At 41.2% G+C, this 23235-nt stretch overlaps 1 protein-coding gene across 2 annotated transcripts in view; it reads left to right on the top strand.

Annotated features, from left to right (window-relative positions):
• Window positions 1-23235, top strand: part of VAPB (VAMP associated protein B and C) — a 52296-nt gene that overhangs the window by 9528 nt on the left and 19533 nt on the right. For both annotated transcript variants that reach the window (XM_077832558.1, XM_077832557.1), the window contains exon 2: window positions 13200-13352. In XM_077832558.1, coding sequence (XP_077688684.1) covers window positions 13200-13352 — 153 coding nt within the window. The remainder of the gene's footprint in view (window positions 1-13199; window positions 13353-23235) is intronic.

Raw genomic sequence — 23235 nt, 5'->3', positions numbered from 1 at the left:
ACAATTGATTAACTTTAATTATATTGGGAGAAAAGCTTTAATTTTATAACCATGGTGAGGCTATAGGTACCTGCACTTACTGTACCAATTACAAACTAAATTAGATTCTGATCACTGCAGACCTAATTCTGCACTCCTGACTCGTGCAGAAATTCAAATTACCTCTATGGGAGTTCCTTTCATATAAGGACTACAGAATGCTTTCCACCTCACTGTCTTGAATTTTGTGCTGTGATTCCTCTGAAAAATAATTGTAGGTTTTTCTCTGCCTCCATTAGGCTCTCTGATCACTCCTAAATGCTGTTTTTGTGTTTTCCATCATATCCTGAAAACATCACTAATAATCCAGCTCTCTAAGAGTTCAACAGCAGAGCCATAGCTTCCACTGCTTGCAGAGAACAGGTTTGATCTCCATTTTTAGGTCCTGAATATATTAATAGCAGAAGTTTATTTTATAACCTCCTCGATGTGCAGCCAGTCTGTGTATATCCTGAAACCTTTAATTTTACATCCACTGTTATTTTTATTCAGGTACTTAAAATTATACATAAATTGCATCTTTGAATCTCTTCCAATTCAGTAACAACCTTTGTAGATATAAATTACATGTATAATATATATGAACACATACAGTTTGACTTGTATATAGAAAATGAATACATTAGAACTAGATAATGAGAAGAAAATTATTCTCCATTTATTCTAAAGCCATCATGTTAATGATGATGCTGTTGGTTACAGTGGCCACACATTTGATAGGGTCTTTATGTATAAATAGTCAAGGGTTATAGCAGAATGATAATGCACATTTCTTTAAATTACCATGTTGCTGTAACCTTTGTCCATTTAATGTTCATAGTAACTGCTACTCTTCCTCCCTCCCCCCAATATTAAATACATTCAGTGTTCTGAAATATCGGGGGGTAGCCGTGTTAGTCTGTATCCACAAAAACAACAAGGAGTCCGGTGGCACCTTAAAGACTAACGGATTTATTTGAGCATAAGCTTTCGTGGGTGAAAACCTCACTTCTTCAGATGCATGGAGTGAAAGTTACAGATGCAGACATAAATATACTGACACATAAAGAGAAGGGAGTTACCTCACAAGTGGAGAACCAGTGTTGACAGGGCCAATTCTATTTGGGTGGATATAGTCCACTCCCAACAATAGATGAGGAGGTGTCAATTCCAGGAGAGGCAAAGCTGCTTCTGTAATGCGCCAGCCACTCCCAGTCCCTATTCAAGCCCAAATTAATGGTGTTAAATTTGCAAATGAATTTTAGTTCTGCTGTTTCTCTTTGAAGTCTGTTTCTGAAGTTTTTTGTTCAAGTATAGCTACTTTCAAATTTGTTATAGAACGTCCAGGAAGATTGAAGTGTTCTCCCACAGGCATTTTTGTGTGTTACCATTCCTGATGTCTGATTCGTGTCAATTTATTCTTTTCTGTAGGGATTGTCCGGTTTGGCCAATGTACATGGCAGAGGGGCTTTGCTGGCACATGATGGCATATATAACATTAGTAGACATGCAGGTGAATGAGCCTCTGGTGTGGCTGATATGGTTGGGTCCTCTGATGGTGTCACTAGAGTAGATATGGGGACAGAGTAGGCAACGAGGTTTGCTACAGGGATTGGTTCCTGGGTTAGTGTTTCCGTGGTGTGGTGTGTACTTGCTGGTGAGTATTTGCTTCAGGTTGGGGGGCTGTCTGTAAGCGAGGACTGGCCTGTCTCCCAAGGTCTGTGAGAGTGAGGGATAGTTTTCCAGGATAGGTTGTAGATCATTGATAATGTGCTGGAGAGGTTTTAGCTGGGGGCTGTACGTGATGGCCAGTGGTGTTCTGTTGTTTTCCTTGTGGGCCTGTCCTGTAGTAGGTGATATCTGGGTACCCGTCTTGCTCTGTCAGTCTGTTTCCTCACTTCCCCAGGTGGGTATTGTAGTTTTAAACATGCTTGTAGGTGTTTTCCTCTGTCTGAGGGATTGGAGCAAATTTGGGTTGTATCTTAGGCTTGGCTGTAGACAATGGATCGTGTGATGTGTCCTGGATGGAAGCTGGAGGCATGTAGGTGTCTTTGTGTGTCAGTATATTTGTCTGCATCAGTAACTTTCACTCCAGGCATCTGAAGAAGTGAGGTTTTTACCCACGAAAGCTTATGCTCAAATAAATCTGTTAGTCTTTAAAGTGCCACTGGACTCCTTGTTGCTCTGAAATAGAGATATCTGGGTAGATGGGGCTTGCGTGGCCAGAAAAAATTACTTCAGAGCAAATATAAGAAGAAAATATGCCCACCAAACCATGAAATTTACTCCTGGGGGAATTCTGCATATCTGGGGACATGCAGAATTCCTCTGTCCCGCATACTTTTGTATTTTCCCACATAAAATACATTTTCCAAGAAGTGCTGCAGTTCTGCCTTTTGCCCACCAGAAGCCATTGTGGTGCCAGAGCAGCTGGCTGTTCTGGTGCCCACAGCGGCCTCTGGTGGGCAAAAAGTGGGACTGCAGTACTTCTGTTTCAGAATGTATTTTCGGAGCCAGGGGAGAGAATTCTATGCCCAGTACTGCAGAATTCCCCCAGGAGTAGAAGTTCATCACAGTACCCTGCCCACGAAGCTAGGGAAGGACAGAGTGGGGCAAACTAGGCTGCTGGGAGGAGAGGGGGTGTCACAGACTGGAGTTCTGAATGGCTAGTGAGAGGAACAGACTGGGGCATTGGCTCAGGAGCTAGTGGAGTGACTGAGGATGTGGGAGGGCGGCTGCAGAGACCCATGGGGATGGGGAGGTGCAGGGACGGGCAGAAGTGCCTGACTGAATGGGGGAGGCTTGGGGTCAGCCAGGGTCTGCATGAGGGAGGCTTCCCAACTCCCTAACAATCCCACCCCTTTCTCCCCCTCACCCCCTAAAAAACCTGCTCCTTCCCACACTCGGCACCCTCCAGGTTCACTCCTAGGCTCCTTCACTCTCCCTCAGCTCCTCCGTTACCCCAGGCTCCCCTAAGTCTTTGCACTGCTTCTGACAGGTGCAGGAAATACAGTTCTGTATTGTAATTTTAAATGAACGACTCAAAGTTCAGTAGTATGCCTTATAAGGAATCTATTTTTGCTGACAGATATTTTGATATAAATTACCAAATAATTTCCTGGCATGATTGTATTATGGTATTTTGACAAAATGTGCAGAATTTTGCAGAGTTTTCAAATATTGTGTGCAGAATTTTGATTTTTTTGGTGCAGAATTCCCCCAGGAGTAACACTAATACCACTAAGGCCTTTTAGAAGACAACTCCTGAAATAAAATTTTTGGGGCTCTTTAAGTCTTGTGCTGACTTCAGTGTACAAATAGCAGCATGAGCAGTGCCATTTCAGGCTTCTCCAGCCTTTGTGCTTCTCTTTCTTGTTGGAAGGACTACTTCTGCACGTAAGGGTGTGCTTAATTCTCCATAGCCATTCAGTCTTAAGTCAACTCTAAGTGATCAAACAAGATTGTGTGGTGTGTTTTGAGATCCAAGTATTTGGAATAGGACTGAGAACACAAACTGATTTCAGTGCGGCTAAACATGTTTTAGCAACTACTGCATTGGGTCACTACTGAAAGTCACATGTCCATAGCCCAGGATTGGCACATCTCGAATAAATCGTAGAAGTTGTGTTGGTGAGGTGGAGAATAGCTGCAAGATGGAGCAAATAACAAGTTGACATAACTATAAAGACAGATTAGATAGCAAATGGAAATGCAGGAACAGTTGTCAAAACAGAATTTTACAAGAAATAGGAAAAAATCTTTGTCACAACAAATTCTCTTTTGGACTGATGCTTCTAGAAACTTTATTTTTAAAATAGCATATACTATCAACATTGTGTCAAGTATCCGGGGGGGGGGGGTAGCCATGTTAGTCTATCCACAAACAACGAGTCCGGTGGCACTTTAAAGACTAACCGATTTATTTGGGCATATGCTTTCGTGGGTAAAAAAGCATCTGAATTGAGTTTTTTACCCACGAAAGCTTATGCCCAAATAAATTGTTTAGTCTTTAAGGTGCCACAGGACTCCTTGCTGTTACTATCAACATTGTACCTGACGTGGATATGAGCTCCATCCCAACATCACCACTCCCCCCAAACTAAAAGGGCTTGATTTTTAAGTCCTAAGCATCCAGAACTCCAGTGGAAGTTGAGATCTTAGCACCTGTGGGCAAATTAACTTCACAGGGCCCCTGGCAATTACCCTGCTTACTACCCCCTATGCTAGTCCTGGTTTTTATATGCAGAAAAACAGTTGTTGTGGCACAAGTGGGCCATGAAGTTTTTGTAGCATGTTGTGAGGGGGAAGAAAGAAGACTGAGAACCCCTGTCTTAGATTCATCCTACTTCATCTTGCTGTAAAGGTTTTTTTAAATACTTTTGGATGAAAAATACTACGTTTTCTGTAATTACCGTTTTCTTTTCAAGTGCAGGTAGGGTATTGAAGTTGTGTGGGAGGTTTCTTCTGTTCAAGAAGATTTTATTCTGGTGAGGTGGGTTGTTTTTTTTGTTCCACTGGAAAAATAGAATAGTTATATTCTGCTCCCATTATTCTGACACCTCCCCTTTCTTCTGCTATAAAGCATAACTTAGTGAATGTTTGTTCCATGCATTAACAATATGATGTAATTCATTTGGAACCCAATTCTAAAATAATGCTTACCTTTTAAAAACAGATGTCTAGAAGTAAAATCCAGCCACATGTGCTGTTAATCCTTTTGTTTACTTCATCGTTCATAGACAAAGCATGTTTTTAAGATTTTAGGACACAAGAAAAAATATTTGCTCAAATTATTTTCTGTTTGTGTAAAACTTCTAAAATTACTTAATACAAAATGCTTGGATGTAATAAACTCTAAAGAAGTCAGATTGGTACAAGCAAGTGAAAATCTGATAAATACTTCAGTGTTGAAGGACGTGCTCATCTGTCTCTGTTGGCAAGCTTGAGTGTGACCTCACTCTTTACAGTTTTTACAACTGTGAAGTAAACAGTTAATAACACTAAGGATATAGAAGGTGACAAAGGAGCATGCCCATTCATATACTGAAAATATTCTTTCAATATCTTAGTCATGTTTCTTCCCCTCCCCCCCACTCCCATTGTGAGGTGAGGTATATTCTTGGCAAGAATAGATTGTGCCAAAACAGGCAGAGAAGGAAGGACAATGATTAATCGATCTAAACTGAATAATTTTTAAACTATGAATAGCGTTCCAAGTTTGGCATCTGGATCTCGTAATCATGTTGGGTTTTTATACACTTCTCTTCCCTGTTGACTCTTTTTAATTTAAAAATTGTTATGTAATTTTTAAACATTTTTTTCCCTGTCTTATTCCCTCCTCTGTATTTTGACATTGGTAGTGCCTGTTAGTGTAACTATTTGCTTTTCCAGTAGCTCTTTCCTGAAGATTACTTCAGATGTGGGTGGGGAACGGAGAAATTACATTCTCTTCTCTTCTACTCCCATTGCACCAAGCATCCTTGCAGTTGAGGATGTTCATGGTGGTAGGAGGAGGACAGATTTTCACAGGACTGAGTTTTCCAAAGAGCTCCCATTTAAAATCTGGGTACTTGTTCATATGTATTCCGCTGATGGTGCACATGTGCCCTATGCACTCCAGTTAGAATTCATTTGGCCAGCAGTATCTGTTGGGACTTATGGGTATGTTTTTACTACAGAGTTAGCTCAGGTGAGGCTAGCACTGGAGGAGCATCCCCCCAGCCCTATCTGTGCCAGACAATTCATAGGAGCAAGTTTTAGATTCAACCAGCAAGGGTAAGCCTGAATCTTCAGGAAAGATTCAGCAATATAGAATTAGTCAGTCAACTGCAGGCACATCATCAAACCTCCGTGAGAACTTGCCCTGGGCTTCTAGGCCCTATAGCTTTCTGCTCTCATGTAATTCAGCATACCAGACTTCATTTTCACTGCCTGCAGGAGTGGTTGAAGTCCTATATCAGCCCATCAGATATCACTAAAGAAGAAAGTGTAGGTCCCCCAGGGAGTCCTATAATTTTAGATTGGTAGAAGGGTCCTGAGAAAGTTTGTGAAGGGGTTCTCTTCTCTCCACTATTACATCCAAACAATAACAAATGCATCCAATCCAGTATGATGGGGTTTCAACTGGACCACTTACAGACTCACAGTTCTTGTCTTGTCAAGAAGCCCAGTTGTACATAAACACTCTGGAATTGAGAGCAATTAGTCATGCTTGCATAACGTTCCTTCCAGCTCTGAGGATCATCTGTTCAGGTCTTGATAGATGACACCACAGTGATGTTTTACATAACCCCACAGGGAGGAGCAAGATCCACCCCTCTTTGCCAGGAAACTATGCATCTGTGAAACTCGTGTATCAGTTACAATGTAAATCTAAGTAGTCTTCACTTAACAGGACCACAGAATGTTCAGGCTGATCACCTCAGGCAATTTATAAGCAAACATGAATGGCAGCAAAGAATGCTGTCAAGGATTATCCAAGAAATATTTGTCAGGATCAGTCCTCCATAGATCTGTTGTTCATTGTTACAAACAGGAAGTGTTCCAAGTTTTACTCCAAAGGAGGTCAAGATCAAGGGTAAGGGCCTCTGTAAGATGCATTCATGTTCCCTGGTCTCCCAAGTCTGATATGTGCTTAGCCTCCAATTTTTTTAAATCTCAGGAATAATTAGAAAACTCAGAAAGACTTGGGCAAAATGACAGTCCTGGCACAAGCCAGGTTAATGCAATTTTAGTTCTTGGATCTGATGAATCTATCAGTTTGGCCCCCTATTCAGCAACTACTTCAACGGAACCTGATGTCACAAAGGGAGGGCCAGAGCCAACTTCCGTACTCCTTACAGGTTGCTGATAGTTCTCAGCGCTAGAGAGAAGTGGCTCACCAGAAATCTAGAATATCTTCTTAAGTGTAGAAAGGACTCTACCAGGACTATCTATTTTGCCAAATGGAAAAGGTTTATCATTTGGCCCAAATCGACGACTACTCCTAGGCATACTGCTGATCATTACAGAGATCAGGACTGGTCATAAATTCCTTACTCACAAGTCTACTCACAAGTCATGTCAAGTTAATCCCTCTCCAGTTCAAAGGCACTCAGTTTTCTCTCATCCCGTAGGACCTAGAATCCTGAAGGACCTTATCAGGATTTATCCCCTAGTGAGATGACCTATCACCCTGTGGGCTCTAAACATATTAATGGGGTTGATCGGACCACCCTTTGAGCCCCTAGCATCATGCTGCTCTCTTTTTTCACCAGTCCATCAAAACAATGTGTTTGGTAGCAATAACATTTGCCTAAAGGGTGGGAGAGATTCATAACCTTATGTCAAGACTGCCTTACCCTGTCTGTATAGAATATAGTATAATTTTGGATAACAAGTTGCAATTAGGTCTCAGAATACCGTCTGACTTCCCTCTCAGTCAAGTAATTCACCACCTTCTCTTCTTCTCCAAGTCAAACTAGAAAACGTAAGCTAAGCTACATACTCTAGAAGTGCATAAAACACTGTCATTTGGTCTAGATAGGACTAAGCCATTTGTGGTGGTATTATTTGTTTGCCTTAACATAGTGCCCGAGTGCAGTAGTCATGGACTAGGACCCCATTGTGCTAGGCGCTGTACGAACAACAAAAAAAGCAGCTTCCCCCAAGAGCTAGCTTGTAAATTTATTTGTAGTTTACACAGGCGGGATGAAAGGGAAACACATTTCAACTTAGACTTTCTTTTGGGATTACTGGCTACATTAGACTGTGCTGTGAATATTAGCTAATTGCGGACCATCAGGGTTCAGGTAGCCTCAGTAGCTCCTTTGAGAAGTGTACTCGTAGTAGAAATATATAGGTAGCTGCTTCAATACACTCATTTGCACATCACTTCTCCAATATAGAAGCTCCACAGTGTGGTGCTTATTCTGGCAGGGTTGTTTTACAGTTATTTAGTTACACTGACTGCTTTTATGTTTTTTTGCATCACTGCACTCCCCAGGGAGTAAGTTAATGGCTGGCTTTGGGGCTGCTGGACCAGATCTTTGTGAAGTATCTATTTCCAGTGGTAGTACATACTTTTGCTACCTTTGAAAAGAACTGCCTGGCCATAGCATGAATTGGTAGGCGAAAGCAAGGTAGCAAAGATGTGAAAAGAATAAACCAGAGGTGAATAGGTCAGAAGTGAATGATGCAGTTATACAGATCTGCCTATTTTTTTAAACATTAATTTTCAAATTCAGAATAGGAGGGCTGCTTTCAACCAAATACTTCTGAAATATATAATATAGATACTCTTGGCTTCTCATTCCTAAACTACTTTGATTTTAAAAAGTTGCTGATGCTTCCTTAATTACAGGTGTCCACAGGGCCACGTGATAATGATTAAAATATGGAATATAGTGCTTTTAAAGCACTCCTTTTCACAAGATTCCCTGTGATTAGGTAAGTATTATACTTACTACTACAAGTGGAGAAATTTTAAGGGCCCAAACCTGCTCCTGTCTAAATTGGTGTCAACTCCCATTGATTTTAATCACAAGACCAAATACTTAAGTGATCTATCTAAGGGCAGGTCTACATTACAGCAGGGATTGACGCTCTGAGATCACCGGTGGTCAATTTAGCGGGTCTAGTAAAGACCCGCCAAATCGACTGCAGATCGCTCTCCGCCCGATGACCCCTGTACCCTACACCTGACAAGAAGAGTAAGGTAAGTCAACAGGAGATTTTTTTTCTCCCATTGCCTTCCTCCCCCCCCCCCCCTCCTTCCCCCTCAACGGTAATTCAACCTAAGGTACGTCGACTCCAGCTACCACGGTAGTATAGACGTAGCCTAAGGATAGACAGCAAGACAGTGGTAGAGCTTTGATTGGAACTCAGGACTTCCTGACTCCCATCCATGTACTTGTTCTTCCAGACCATGCTGTCTCACTTGACATTTCAGCTTATTTCATTTTAAAGCTTATTCTTAAAGGACATAAACTTGAAATCTAATCAAATCTTAAAAGATAAAAAAATTAAAATAGCAAGTGCTATACCTGCCACTGAGCCCTCCTGTCAGTTTTTGTGGTTTTACCACAAAATCAACCATTTTTCTTTAAAAATGTGTATATATATTTCTCCATTATTTCTGCGAGAAGATGCACACAAACTTAGAGGGAAAGGAGTATGCAAGGGAAAGAGTAACTGACTCCAAGATCTGTGAAATGCATAGTAAACAAACTGAGAAAATAGGCTTTATCTAGTCTTCCAGTTAAATTAATCATAGGTGTTACTGTTGTTTGTAACAGGTTTTAAAAGGTTCAGATAGAAGTGTGATGTTTTATTTCGGTTTCTTCCCTTTAAGTTGAGGCTGTCCATATAAAACTCTAGCGGGAGGATAACTCAAGTTGCCACCCATGCTGCTGTGGTCACACTTCTGTTTTTATCTCAAGCAGAGCTAGCTCCTGTATTACCCGAGTTGGAAATAACACCTCCCAGTTGCAATGTAGGTTCACTGACTGCAAGTACATGAGTAGTCCCATTTTTGAAGTTAGATATGTGTTTAAGTGCTTTGCTGAATCAGGGCTAGAGAACAGAAGTGATTAAAGATGTTAGTATGGGGTATGTGTCCACTTTGAGCCAGGGGTGTGATTCCCAGCTTGAGGAGATGCACTAAAAATAATGCAGCTGTAGCAACATGAGTTACCAGAAGGAGCGAACTGCCTTGAGACAATAGATAATCCTGGGGTGGCTAGCCCCTCCGACCGCTTGTGCTGCCACAGCTACACTATTTTTAGCACACTAGTTTGATGGCTATCATGTCCCCAGCTCAAAGTGTAGGCATACCCTCTCTGTATGTGAGGATTGTTTGCCTAATCTCTCCCGCGCACCCCCTCCCCCCCATGTAAAAGGCCTTGACTAGGATACAAATAATTTCATAAAGGATGCACAAATAGAAGCCATCCAAGTGAAATGACAGTGTGGTGACGTATTTGCCATGATAACTGGTGATCGAATACACATGTATTGTACTATTTGGCAAACTCGTATTGGCCGAATAGTACAGTACATGAATTTGTGTGCTGCATTTGTAAGGTAACAAGCCTTTATTAAATGTTAGATAGTTGACATACTCTTTTGACTTAATTCTCAAACACTTTTTTCTTTGAAATGATCATCTTACAAATTATAAAACGCTACAATGTAGAATGACACTTTTTAAGATAAGATTGATATAGCACTGGTGTTTCAATAGGAAATAGAGCATGGCAAATTGTGAGATAATGCTGTGATCTTTAAATATGAAGGGTTGCATGCATAGCTTCTGGATGGAAAGCCACAGAAACAGTTTGAAAATAACTGTGGGAAAATATGTTGAAGTATATATGAAAGTCAGATACCTCCTGTCCTTGGTAATATACACTTGTGACCTCTGAGGCACAAGCTAGGAGGTACTGTGTTTGTTTTTTTGTTTGCATGCAGTATCTAGCAATGTTAATGTTGCCTGTTGTTTTGCATTAATACAAATCAACTTTTTTCGGACTGGCTGAAAAAATTCAGAAGATCCCAGAACATTCCAAACTTTTCACCACCAAATTCAACTTTACATTCTTCCTTTTAGATAGTGTGCATGACAACCCTATGTCAGATTATGTACAGACAGATTCTCCATTTCCTATAACTTTCTCACCATTTTTCTCATGTTGTTTTTAAAGAACAGAGAAAAAGTTTCCTAGCTTTAGAAATAAATTTCATTTAGAGGGGAAACTTTCTGTGAGTATACTTAGATTTGCTGGGTAAGAATCTGTAGAAGTATAATCTCATTTTTCTGGAAATGTTAGTAACCGTGAATATGGTTTTTTTTTTGTCATTTGTCTGAATCTTTTGATGAATTAGGCCAGATTTTTAATAGAGCTCAGTTTTCAGTAGCTCCCATCTAGGCACTAAAGAGTTTGTCTTCCCTGCAGAGTTGACTCAGGTTCTTATTACGTTGTTCTCCCATACAAAACTCTTGCCTAAATGTGGTGGTGCTTTTGACCCCAACTGGCTAGCCTGCCTTGGGATAGAGGCTTAAGCCCAAATGCTGCTTATGCTTGAGCTAGTGACCCACCCACTTTGCAGTGAGAACACAGCTTGCTTGCATGCTGATAGTCCTCCAGTGCTTTTGACAGTTTCTCTTCTCTCTCCCCAGCCCCCCTCACCCCCACCCCATGTTCCCAGTACACACACATCCCACAACTCATGGGGAAAAATCTCTGAGGGGCTTACTGCAGCACTAAGAACCATGGGACAGTCCCCCAGAAGTCCTAGAGATACATGAGTGAGTGCAGCACCAGTGTGGATGCAATTAAGTGGACACATTCAAGTCTGGTTTTGCAGTGTGGCTGCTTGCAGCCTGGCTAGTCAGACATAGGTGCCAGTTGCCCAAGTTAACTCTGCAGTAAAGTCATAACTTGAATGGCCAGTTTTTCAGAAGTGCTCACACCCAGAAATTTCTGTTTAGAGCAGTAAACAGTACCTTTCCCCACCATTAAGATCTATGTTGAAAATCTGCCTACTTTACTGAGGTGCCTAAATGAATGCTGAGCTCCTTTGAAAATCTATCCCCAAAATCTATTTCAGAATTATTTCATGACTCCTAATTATAGCCCTTTGTCTCTGAATGTTCTCAAAGTAGCGGCGGGAATCATGGACTCCATTCCAATAGGAAGGCTGAGGGAATTTAGTGATTACACTTTTGGACTATCATGGTGCCACATGATGGAGTAGAGCAAGAATTTGGTGGATAGAGGGACTGCTTCATGTCATGAAACGTGTGTTCAGCCCTAAATTCCATGGGCTTCCTCTTTTGGTGCCTTCTTGATAGCAAATACACATCTAATGTGCTGTTCACAGTGCAGGCAGAACTGATGCTATATTGATGTTGGAGGGGATGTGTTTTTTTCCTTTTTAAACTATTTACATCAAGGACATTGGCTTTAAGCCTTTAGAATTTTTACAATTTTATCATACATCACCTTAAGACCAGATTTGGAGGAGGGAAAGCGAGCCTATCATTCAATCTGATTTATTTCAAGCTGAAGGTGCTGTGGTCTGGAACAAGTCCCATCTTCCTGAAGCAGCAACAGTTATATAAAGGAATGTAACATTAAAAAAAAGTACTAAAACAAAGATCACTTTTGTATCCAGTTGAAAATCTGTTTAGCCTCCTTTTCTGGGAGTTTCTTCATATTTTACAGTTCAAAACATGAAGAAAATTTGCATACTACAGTGTTAAATGTTCATGTCCACTTGGCTTTTATTCTCTAGGATTTTTGGCAATTCCCTCCAATGATTATGCACCAAGTTGTTTGTTTGTTGTAGCCTTTGTCAGAAGCAAGTTAATCTAAATGTTTTCACTTCTGTAGTTGTCTTGCTCTGTTAATATGAAGCACAGAGAAATGAGTGCAGTAGCACACTAGCTAATATTTGGACTGCCAGCAATCTATAGCTCTGATCCAATTAGAAAGCCCAAGTGTGTCCTTTGAATGACATGCTTTCACTGGGACACCCCACTACTCCATGGTTGACTCTTGTACTAACCACTCTCTTATAACTCTGCCTTCCTTTTTAATATGTGCGATATTCGCTTTTTTGTCCATTTAGACAGCTTTACGATTTCTTAACGATTAGACTTTCCTCCGATACAGCCTAGAATAAAGTGGGTCAAACTCTCTGCTTTCAGTGTTTTTCATAGATTCATAGATATTTTGGTCAGAAGGGACCGCTATGATCATCTAGTTTGACCTCCTGCACAACGCAGGCCACAGAATTTCACCCACCATTCCTGCAAAAAACCTCACACCTATATCTGTGCTATTGAAGTTATATCTGTGAACATCCAAAATACCTCTGACTTCAGTATTTACTTCACAATTACAACAGTGTAAGATAGTGGAATTCAGCTGCTACATTAGCATGATGTACCAACTATCCTTCCTTGTAGCTTATTAGTCATTAAAGGCAAAGATCATCTATTGATATGGCTCAGATTTTCAGAGGCCTCAACCCATCCTCAGTTCTGCTTGAACAGTTAACTGTAGATGCTGCTAATGGAAGCTGAATATCTAACTACTTTATAAGATTTGTAGATACAAACTTTGAGTCTGTCTAAACTCAAAGTTTAGAGAGTATTTTTAATATAATTTTAAAATCTTCTTTGCTGTGTTCTGCAGGTCCTTTCACAGATGTTGTCACCACAAACCTGAAACTTGGTAATCCTACAGACAGAAATGTGTGCTTCAAAGTGAAAACTACAGCACCACGTAGATACTGTGTAAGGCCTAACAGTGGAATTATTGATGCAGGAACATCAATTAACGTTTCCGGTAAGTCACTCAAAATGGCTTGTTTTGTAGTTGAAGCCGGTCTCATCAAATCAGTGATTTTTTTTTTTTTTTTTTTAGAACACTGTGTGAACTAAATATATATTGGGGAAAGTGGAGACACAAGCAAGAGAGCATGATTTCATATTTATTTTATCTCCATGTAAAACCAACTGTTTTATACACCTCTACTTATTCCTGGTGGCTTAATTTTTAAATCTTTTATATTTTGATAAGAGCTAAAACAAATCAGTGTAAACAATGCAGATAATTACGTTCAGAATGCACGTGTTTTGTACTCCCTGAAAATGCGGTGTGTGCTTTGGCACTTAAAAAAAACAAGACTTTACTTTGTAAGGGGAAAAGGTTCACGGGTTTATTTGTCTGTTTATTGACAAGTGATAGCTGAATTTTTAACTTGCATAAATCCGCAGAAGTTTGGTAACTGAATTATAGCAATCATAAAAAGACAAAGCAGACTGGTGTGCCATAAGTTTACAGAGTTGAATATATTTCCCACTGAAATGGGAAGGTTTTGTAACTGTTTAATTTACACCACTGCAACCCAGAGAAAAATTTGGCCCTTAAAGATAAATGTTTTCAACTTTAAATTACATCTCTCTCGGACTATTTTTCTAGCATTTGCAGATGTTACTGGAACAGTCAGATAATATTCCATAAACCCAGTGTCACAATAGTAGTAGAGAATTAGAGATTTAAATCAATCGGTTTTGTGGATTTCACGCAGATCATTGCTCCTTTTTTGAAGCTTTTACACTTTAGGAGGGGCATAATTGTACGAGTCTCTTAGATTTCAGTGGCAGTTTCATTCCTGGAATGAAGAATACGTGGCTATGACTTAGCAATAAAATATTAACCCTATTTATACATGATAGTATAGTCTTGAGGGCTTATAAAAATATATGGAAATACTTATTGAATCAGTTCTACTAAGTCAGTTTTTAGTGACTATTTTAAATAAGCCATATTACTACATGTATGGGTTTTTCATGCATTGTTTTATATCTGACTCAGTTTTATATGCTTAGACTCAGAATTGCATGTTCTAATTGTAATGGCTGCAAATTGGGTAGCTAAATTCCAAGTTTTTTCAAGTGGTTACACCTCTGTTCCACTTGAGGTGTGTATAAGTGCACAGTAGTCGGAGGTTTATCTGTCAGTGGGACCTGTCAGGGCAACACATGCACCATGGGCCTGTCTTGTGCCACCATGCAAAAGTATAAAGGACAGAGTTGCTGTGACTCCCCTCAGTTCCTTCTTACTGCCCTTGATGGTTGTTGGAACGGTTGTTGCAAGTTTTTTTTTCTCACTTGTGTATAGTTGGTAGTGTTTTAGTAGTTTTAGACAGTTTGTTATAGACATAAGTTTTCCTTTAAAGTGTTGTTTGAATACTTTCTGGGTACCTTGGTCACTGGGTTTCAAGCCTTGCCATTCTTGCAAGAAACTGATGCCAGTGGATGACCTGCCAGTTTCCTGAGGTGTCTCAGGGAGTCTTATGTCAGGAATCTGTGTCAAATGCTCAGAATCTGGGAGACTGAGATCCCTGCCACCAAAATTCAGGAAGCTTGTGGACGAGAACACAAGAGTGCACTGAAGGCCGAGGCAGTCATCTGCTTAAAAGGGACCATCAGCTCCAGTGCTGGCACCCTGGTTACCAGCTCCTGAAGTGGATCCATTTAATTCAGTGGTGTGGGAGACTATCCTGGTACTGTTTACGCCAGAGGCTTCTGCAGCAGCCTGAGATAAGAACATAAGAACGGCCATACTGGGTCAGACCAGTGGTCCATCTAGCCCAGTATCCTGTCTTCTGACAGTGGCCTAAGCCAAGTGCTTCAGAGGTAATGAACAGAACAGGCAATCAAGTGATCCATCCCCTGTCATTCATTCCCAGCTTCTGGCAAACAGGCTAGGGACACTCAGCATGGTGTTGCATGACTCTGCTGCATGAGTGTTGCATGGATCTGGTGAGTCTCTTAGCACTGGCTTCGCCGGCTTTCCAAGATACTTCTCACCTGGTACTGGCGCCTGTTGTAACTGTGTCATCCCAGTGTGCAATGTCGTGAGTTCCTCTGGTTTGCTGTATGCCTCTTTGTGTGGTGCCAACCATTATCATCTCACTGGGACTGCCATCTCCAGGCTCCAGACATCAATCTGTGGCATCGAAGGGAACGGTCCTCCCTTCTTGGTCAGAAGTTGACTCCAACCTGTCGCAGCTGTGCCATGAATATCATTATTCCCTTTCCACTACCTACCATCCTCAGTATCCCCTGGAGGCTCTGTCTTGGCCATCAAGCAGAGACCCATGGCTGGGAGGAAATTAAGCTCTGGGGCCTTGTCCAAATAGCCATGGATCCGTTGGGGGTTTCCACCTGCATCCAAATAGTCTCCACATCCTCCTTGTTCTGCTTTTATCAGGTAGACACCAACACCACACCAGATGCAGCAGGAGACCACTCTCAGTACCAGGCTCAGAATTGAGTGGGAAGTAATTGCTCTGGTGGATCTACCTTTAGAGGAATCCGTGGAGCTCCACAGCACCCACCTTTGACCTCCTCCTCTTCATCACCCAATGAGGCAGTGGTGTCAGAAGGTTCCTCATCTCCCTCAGAGGACTACAGGGCTCATCATTGCTATTAAAAAGGGTGGCTTCTGGTCTGGATATCCAGGTTTAAGGGGTTGGAGAAAGGGGTTTCAGGCTGGTCAACATCTTAGTTTGTTAGGAACCATCTGGAGGGGAGCTTCATTAATTGGGAGCAGTCTGGAGCCCACTAAGGTGCTATGGCAGATACCATCTTCCTTCCCTCTCTCCCTCCCTCCAACAGCAAAAAGGGCCAAGCGCAGATATTCTGTCCCCTCACAGGGATTTGAACATTTACACCCACCCTCCAGGGTCATTGGTGATCTCAGCTGCCAGTGAGAGAAGACGCCAAGATTAGCAGGAAGGAATGAAAAGGATGCAAAGAAGCTGGATTTCTTTGCCAGAAAACTTTATTTGCCAGTGAGTCTGCAGTTTAGGATTGCTAACCAGCAGTCTTTGTTCAATCTCTATATAACCTCTTGGACAATCTATTTAAATTTAAAGACACCCTCCTTTTTCAACAGCTCCTGATTCACTCATACAGCCTGGGAGTTCTAAGCAAACATTTTGCTGTTTGTCAAAGACAGCCTACAAATTTCTGGAGTGCCAGCCACTCCTATCCCACTACGTAAGTGCTCAGTCCTGCATCACTACAGATCAGTGCAGGGTGGAATTGGGACTACACCCTTCATTTCCCCCCCTTCCCATCCCTATTCTCCATCCATTTTCAGGGACCACTGTCAGGAGGAGGTTCTCCTTTAGGGGGTAATATCTCTGCTTCAGTAGAGGCCATAGAGGAAGTTCCTCAGTTATACAGAGGGAAGGGTTTTCTTCACAGTATTTCCTGATCCCAAAAGCAAAAGTAGGTCTCGGACCCATACTAGACCTGTGATAGTTCAAACATCTGAAGAAAATAGTTTTGCATGGTCATGCTGGCTTCCATTATCCCATCCCTGGAGACTGGTATGCTGTCCTCATCTTAAAAGATGCATATTTCTATGTGGCAATACATCAAAGCCACAGGAAATTGTTCAGGTTTCTGGTAAATCAGACCCACTACCAGTTTACAGTACTACTGTTTGGCCTGTCTGCAGCTCCACGGGTGTTCACAAAGTACAGTATATGGCAGTGCTGGCAGCATTCCTGAGGAAGTCAGGAATTAGGTGATTCCTACTTGGATGACTGGCTAGTTAGAGGCCAATCCGAGGCTCGGATGCTGTCCTAAATGTCAGTCATCCAAACAATCTTCGATGCACTAGGGTTGCTCATCAACATGGAGAAGTCAATCCTGTCACTTTTATATAAGATAGTTTATAGGAACAGTCTTGGACTCTGTGGAAGCCAAGGCCTTTGTTCCACGTATAGGATTGCAGATGATGCTGGCCGTCGTGTTAGACCTGAAGGCCCATCCTACCATGAGGAGTATGGACTAGTATGGAGTATGGCTTCTGGGGTATATGGGCTCAGGCACTTACGTAGTTCAGCTTGCCAGGTGCTGTTTTCAGCAGCTTCAGGGGTAGCTGCCATCTGTGTACTCTCCGTAGAAACAATGGTTTGGATGCCCACTGAAATCTTGGCCTCTCTAGACTGGTGGACAGATCCTTCAAGTGTGTGTTGAGGGGGAGGTCTGTTTGCTCCTCCTCAGTCAGGTTTATGGGTTTAACTGTGGCACTTAAATGCTTCTGAACTGGACTTGCTTTCACACTTAAATTCACATCACGATGGTGATAAACTCAATCCTAAAATGCCTATCCCAAATTAGCAATGAATTTTTAAACTATGCCTGATAAATACTTGAGTTTTTCAGATTTCTTTCCTTTTGATAAGCACCGTTTGAGGTTAAGGAAACAGGATTCTGGGATTACAAATGTTCTTTATTTCCTTAGAAAAGCTATAGTGATCTTTCAACTGTAAGTTTTTTTTATTATTATTATTTATTTATTTAATGATGGCCCATTTGCACTCCAGCCTCTTTCAAAAAGATCTGTGCACCCCTTTTGTTCATGGAAGTTTCCTTAAACCACAAAACCTGGAGGGGGACTGCACACACAAAGTAGCACAGTGACCCTGGGTCTGGTGGGCATAGGGCAATATGAACAGACCATGTAAGAGGGTCTGCATATTGAAGGGGGCTTCAAGAGAAGATTGAGGGAGGAGGCAAGTGATGTATAGATAGTGGGTTTCCAACAATTTTTGGGTAAGTGCACCAGGTACTGCTGTATGTAGAACTGTTGTATTAGCCATGGAAGTAGCATGTTATGCTCTGGTACCACGTTGGGGTGGGTTGAGGGAAAGGATTCAAAACATCCCCAACCCTTGCTGAAAACCAGGTTCCCCTAAGATGCATAGCAAGTTACCTGTGTTTTAGCCTGTTGGGAGAAGCCTGTGTAGAATTGACTGATGCTAGTCGCCATCTTGCCAAGTGTTGGTTTAGTTGCAATATGGGAACCAAACACCAAAGATGGCAAACCCATTTCCATCCTGCCTTAATACTTTAAATAGGGCCTAAACTGTGTGAACTGCATAAACTGCACTAAGTAAGGTCAGAGTGCAGTCAGGTGATTAATCATTGGAACAATTCACAAACGGTTATGGTGGATTCACTATCAATGGCCATTCATAAATCAAGAGTGGATGTTTTTCTAAAAGAGATGCTGTAGTTCAACAAGAATTATTTGGGGGAAGTTAGGTGGCCTATGTTATGCAGACGGTCCGACTAGATGATTAGTAATCCCTTCTGGCCTTAGAATCAGACCCTCATGTCTGGAACCTCCCATCTACACAGATCCAGTTTACAGGATCAGGGCCTGAAATACAAAGTTGTTTGAATCTTGCGTTCTAGTTTTCATGATCATGCCTACATTAACTTCCCCCTCCCCCCCATATTTTCCAAAATATGCAAATAGCGTAGTTTAATTCTCAAAACTCTTCATGGGCATGCTGTCTAACTGTCAAACACACAGCAGTTTAAAAAGCAGGATTTGATGTTTGTTCATGGATCAAGAGAAGCAACAAAATTTTAGGCACATCAAAAATACTTCTGCTTCTTGCAGCATGTTATTAGGGTTAGCACTTTTAACCTTCACCAAATTTTGATTTCATGAATACATAAGTAATTATTGTAACACTTGTAGTGAAGTGGCGGATGTACTGCTTGCTACCAGACACAACAAATTAGAGGTTGGGGGGAGAGTTGCGTATATGATTTGCTTTGGTATAATTTTGCTTCTCAGCACTGATACATGTCAGTAGCCATGTCAAATAGCATATATTTAATTTGTTAAATGTGCAAAAAAAGCACTTTTAAAAAAAAAAACTATTAGTGTCCTAAATTTTAAGAAGTAAAAATAACGTTCTTTTTTGCTTTCTGAAGCAAGATATTTTCGGTCTTGTAATTTAAATCATATGTAAGGCATAAAACAGCACTTGGATTCTCCAAAACGTAATAAGAAAATATTGGAGTATAACGATTTGGATGGTAACTTCCAGCCAATAAAACTAATAGGGCTGTATTTACAATCTCTACTCCATCCTCCTGAGTTTCTGCTGACTAGGTTTAACGTGGCAATTTGGTTGCACTAGAGTGGCACCGCATTTCATTTTTTAAAAGATCATTGCAAAAGTCTAACTGCATAAAGATCTTGTCCAAGTTGTTGTTGTTGTTTATCAGAAAATTACTATCTGAAGCTAAAATTGGGGCTGTTGTATCTTCACGATGCTACCAGTTGTCTTGCATTAAAACGGTATAATACCGTTTGAAGTTTCTCATAGGAATGTAAGCTTATAAGTGGGTAACTTTCCGATAAGAGGAGTCCAGTCATATTATCGGTATAATCTGCTTTACTTGAGCTAGCATGATAGCTCCCTTAACACACCTACAATGGCTGAAAATCAAGCTTTCCATTCTCCAACAGTGTGGCAAATATCCAACCTCTAGACATTGTTTTGAGAGTATTTCAGAGCACTATTTAAATACCAAAATTTTTTTAAAGCATTCCCATACCTATCAGCACACACTTAATGACAATTCCAGGCTTGTCGCCCAGATTTTCAAAAAAAAGGCTGAGTACATAAATGTACATACAGTGTGTCTGATTATGGCAATTGAGTGCAAATGATCATCAGCAGCTATTTGCATAATGAGCTGATTGGCATTTGGTCTTAACTACTTTAAAAATTGGGCGTGTGTGTGTTTGAGTTGCTTCTTTGTCAAAGACCTTCTTCCTTCTGGTTTTGTAGCTCCCTGGATTGTGCAATCTGTAAAAGATGCACATGAAGATAGTGGGGTTTATTTGCGGTTGCAGTCAAAATTTGAAAATTTTACAAGACGCTGATATGCGGCAAGGAGTGGGGGTTGGGGAGGCGCATCCAATCCATGGACAAACACCCTGGTGGAAAGCCCAGCACCTCAGTTCATCTTCTGGGAGGGCAGTGCTAGGATTCCATCTAGGATGCTGTCTGTGGACATCTTTAGGGGATTCTGTTTTTCTTATAGGCCTCTGGATAATAGGTACTTGATAACATTAGCCCTCCCCAAAGTCATCTAATTGGTGAAGAGAAGAGAGTATTCATTTCCTTCATCCCAGAGACTCCTGACTACTGCTCTGCTCTTCCATCAGCCTTGCAGTTGCTGCACAGAAGAGCCTTGTTTCTGTTTCTCTGTCCTCCTCCAGGACTCAGATTGGGCAGAGCAGCAACCTGTCACTTTGTTGAAGCTGCTGTCTTGATCTCCAGAGTTTCATCTTACTTCTTTTTAAATTGAAAGACACTGATGATTGCAGAGGGAACCACAAGAATGTGAAACATATGTAACCGATGCAGTCATGCCTGCCTGCATCTGCAGAGAGTCTGAAACAATAGCTCTGTAAGTATGAACAGCTTCATTTCCATGGGATTAACTGGGATTCCTACTGATAATTTAAAGTCTCTGATATCATCACATGGTTTGGGACCTGAGGCCCTATACCCATACTTATGCCTTAATCTGGCTGTGATCAAGGGTATATTCAAACCCTCCTGAGGTGCCCAGCAGAGTATATGTTGTCATATTTCAGTATCTGCACAATCTGCTGTTATAAGTAGCTTCTAATTTTAACATATCAAGTGGGCAGAGATTAGGAAAGCTTTTTTAAAAAAAATAATAAAATAGGCACTATGTTTGCCCTTCTCCAGTCCTCTGGGACCTCATTGATCCGCCATGAGTTCTCGAAGATAATTTCTAAAAGTTTTGAGATTGCTTCAGTTCCCTTAACTACCTTAAGGTGAATTTCATCAGACCCTAATGACTTGAATTAAAAATTACTTAGATGTCAAATTTTTGCTTCTGCCTGATGAAATGCATCCTAGAATACTCAAGGAGCTAACTGAAGAGATATCTGAGCCATTAGTGATTATCTTCAAAAAGTCGTGGAAGACTGGAGAGATTTCAGAAGACTGGAAAATGGCACTATATTTGCCCATCTATAAAAAGGACAATAAGGACAAATTGGGGAATTACAGACCAGTCATCTTAACTTCTGTACCCGGAAAGATAATGGAGCAAATAATTAAGCAATCAATTTGCAAACGTCTAGAAGATAAGGTGATAAGTGACAGTCAGCATGGATTGGTCCAAAAATATCATGTCAAACCAACCTGATGGCTTGTTACCCTGTCAAAGAAAGCTTTGTGGATGAGGGGAAGCGGTATAAATGATATAGCTTGACTTTAGTAAAGCTTTTGATACTGTCTCGCATGATCTTCTCGCAAACAAATGAAGTCCAACCTAGATGGAGTTACTATAAGGTGGGTGCAAAACTGGTTGGAAAACCGTTCCCAGAGAGTAGTTATCAGTGGTTCAGTCATGCTGGAAGGACATAACGAGTGGGGTCCCACAGGGGTCAGTTCTGGATCTGGTTCTGTTAATATCTTCATCAGTGATTTAGACAATGGCATAGAGTACACTTACAAAGTTTGCGGACGATACCAAGCTGAGAGGGGTTGGAAGTGCTTTGGAGGTTAGGGTTAAAATTCAAAATGATCTAGGCAAACTGGAGAAATGGTCTGAAGTAAACAGGATGAAATTCAGCAAGAACAAGTGCAAAGTACTCCATTTAGGAAGGAACAATCAATTGCACACATACAAAATGGGAAATGACTGCCTAGGAAGGAGTACTGTGGAAAGGGATCTGGGGGTCCTAGTGGACCACAAGCTAAATATGAAACACCATTCTGGGATGTATTAGCAGGAGTGTTGTAAGCAAGACATAAGTAATTTTTCCGCTCTACTCTGCACTGATTAGGCCTCAATTGGAGTATTGTGTCCAGGTCCGCGTGCCACATTTCAGGAATCCAGAAAAGAACGACAAAAATGATTAAAGGTCTAGAAAACATGATCTATGAGGGAAGACTGAAAAAAATTGGGTTTGTTTAGTCTGGAAAACAGAAGACTGAGAGGGGACATATGTTTTCAAGTACATAAAAGGTTATTAGTAGGACAAGGGAGAAAAATTATTATTCTTAACCTCTGAGGATAGGACAAAAAGCAGTGGGCTTAAGTTGCAGCAAGGGAGGTTTAGGTTGGATGTTAGGAAAAACTTCCTGGCAGGGTGCTTAAGCACTGGAATAAATTGCCTAGGGAGGTTGTGGAATCTCCATCTCTGGAGATTTTTAAGAGCAGATAAGAGAAACACCTGTTGGGATGATCTAGATCAGTGATTCTCAAACTTTTGTACTGGTGACCCCTTTCACATAGCAAGCCTCTTATAAATGAAAAACACTTTTTATATATATTTAACACCATTATAAATGCTGGAGGCAAAGTGGGGTTTGGGGTGGAGGCTGACAGCTCGTGATTCTCACGACCCCCTGAGGGGTCCTGACCCCCAGTTTGAGAACCCCTGGTCTAGGTGATACTTAATCCTGCCATAAGTGCCAGGGACTGGAGTAGATGACCTCTCTCAGTCCCTTCCAGTCCTACAGTTCTCTGAATACATTATCTTATCTAAATATTCTTTAACCTGTTCTTTCCCTATTTTGGCTTGTATTCCTTCTCTCTGGTTAATATTAATTATGTTTCAGAGTAACAGCCGTGTTAGTCTGTATTCGCAAAAAGAAAAGGAGTACTTGTGGCACCTTAGAGACTAACGAATTTATTTGAGCATGAGCTTTCGTGAGCTACAGCTCACTTCATCAGATGCATACCGTGGAAACTGCAGCAGACTCTATATATACACAGAGAATATGAAACAATACCTCCTCCCACCCCACTGTCCTGCTGGTAATAGCTTATCTAAAAGCCATTTCCAG

Source organism: Eretmochelys imbricata, chromosome 13 (genome assembly GCF_965152235.1).
Source record: "Eretmochelys imbricata isolate rEreImb1 chromosome 13, rEreImb1.hap1, whole genome shotgun sequence".
Lineage (NCBI taxonomy): Eukaryota > Metazoa > Chordata > Testudines > Cheloniidae > Eretmochelys > Eretmochelys imbricata.
The sequence above is the reverse complement of the archived record's forward strand: the minus strand, read 5'-3'. Positions and strand labels throughout refer to the sequence as shown.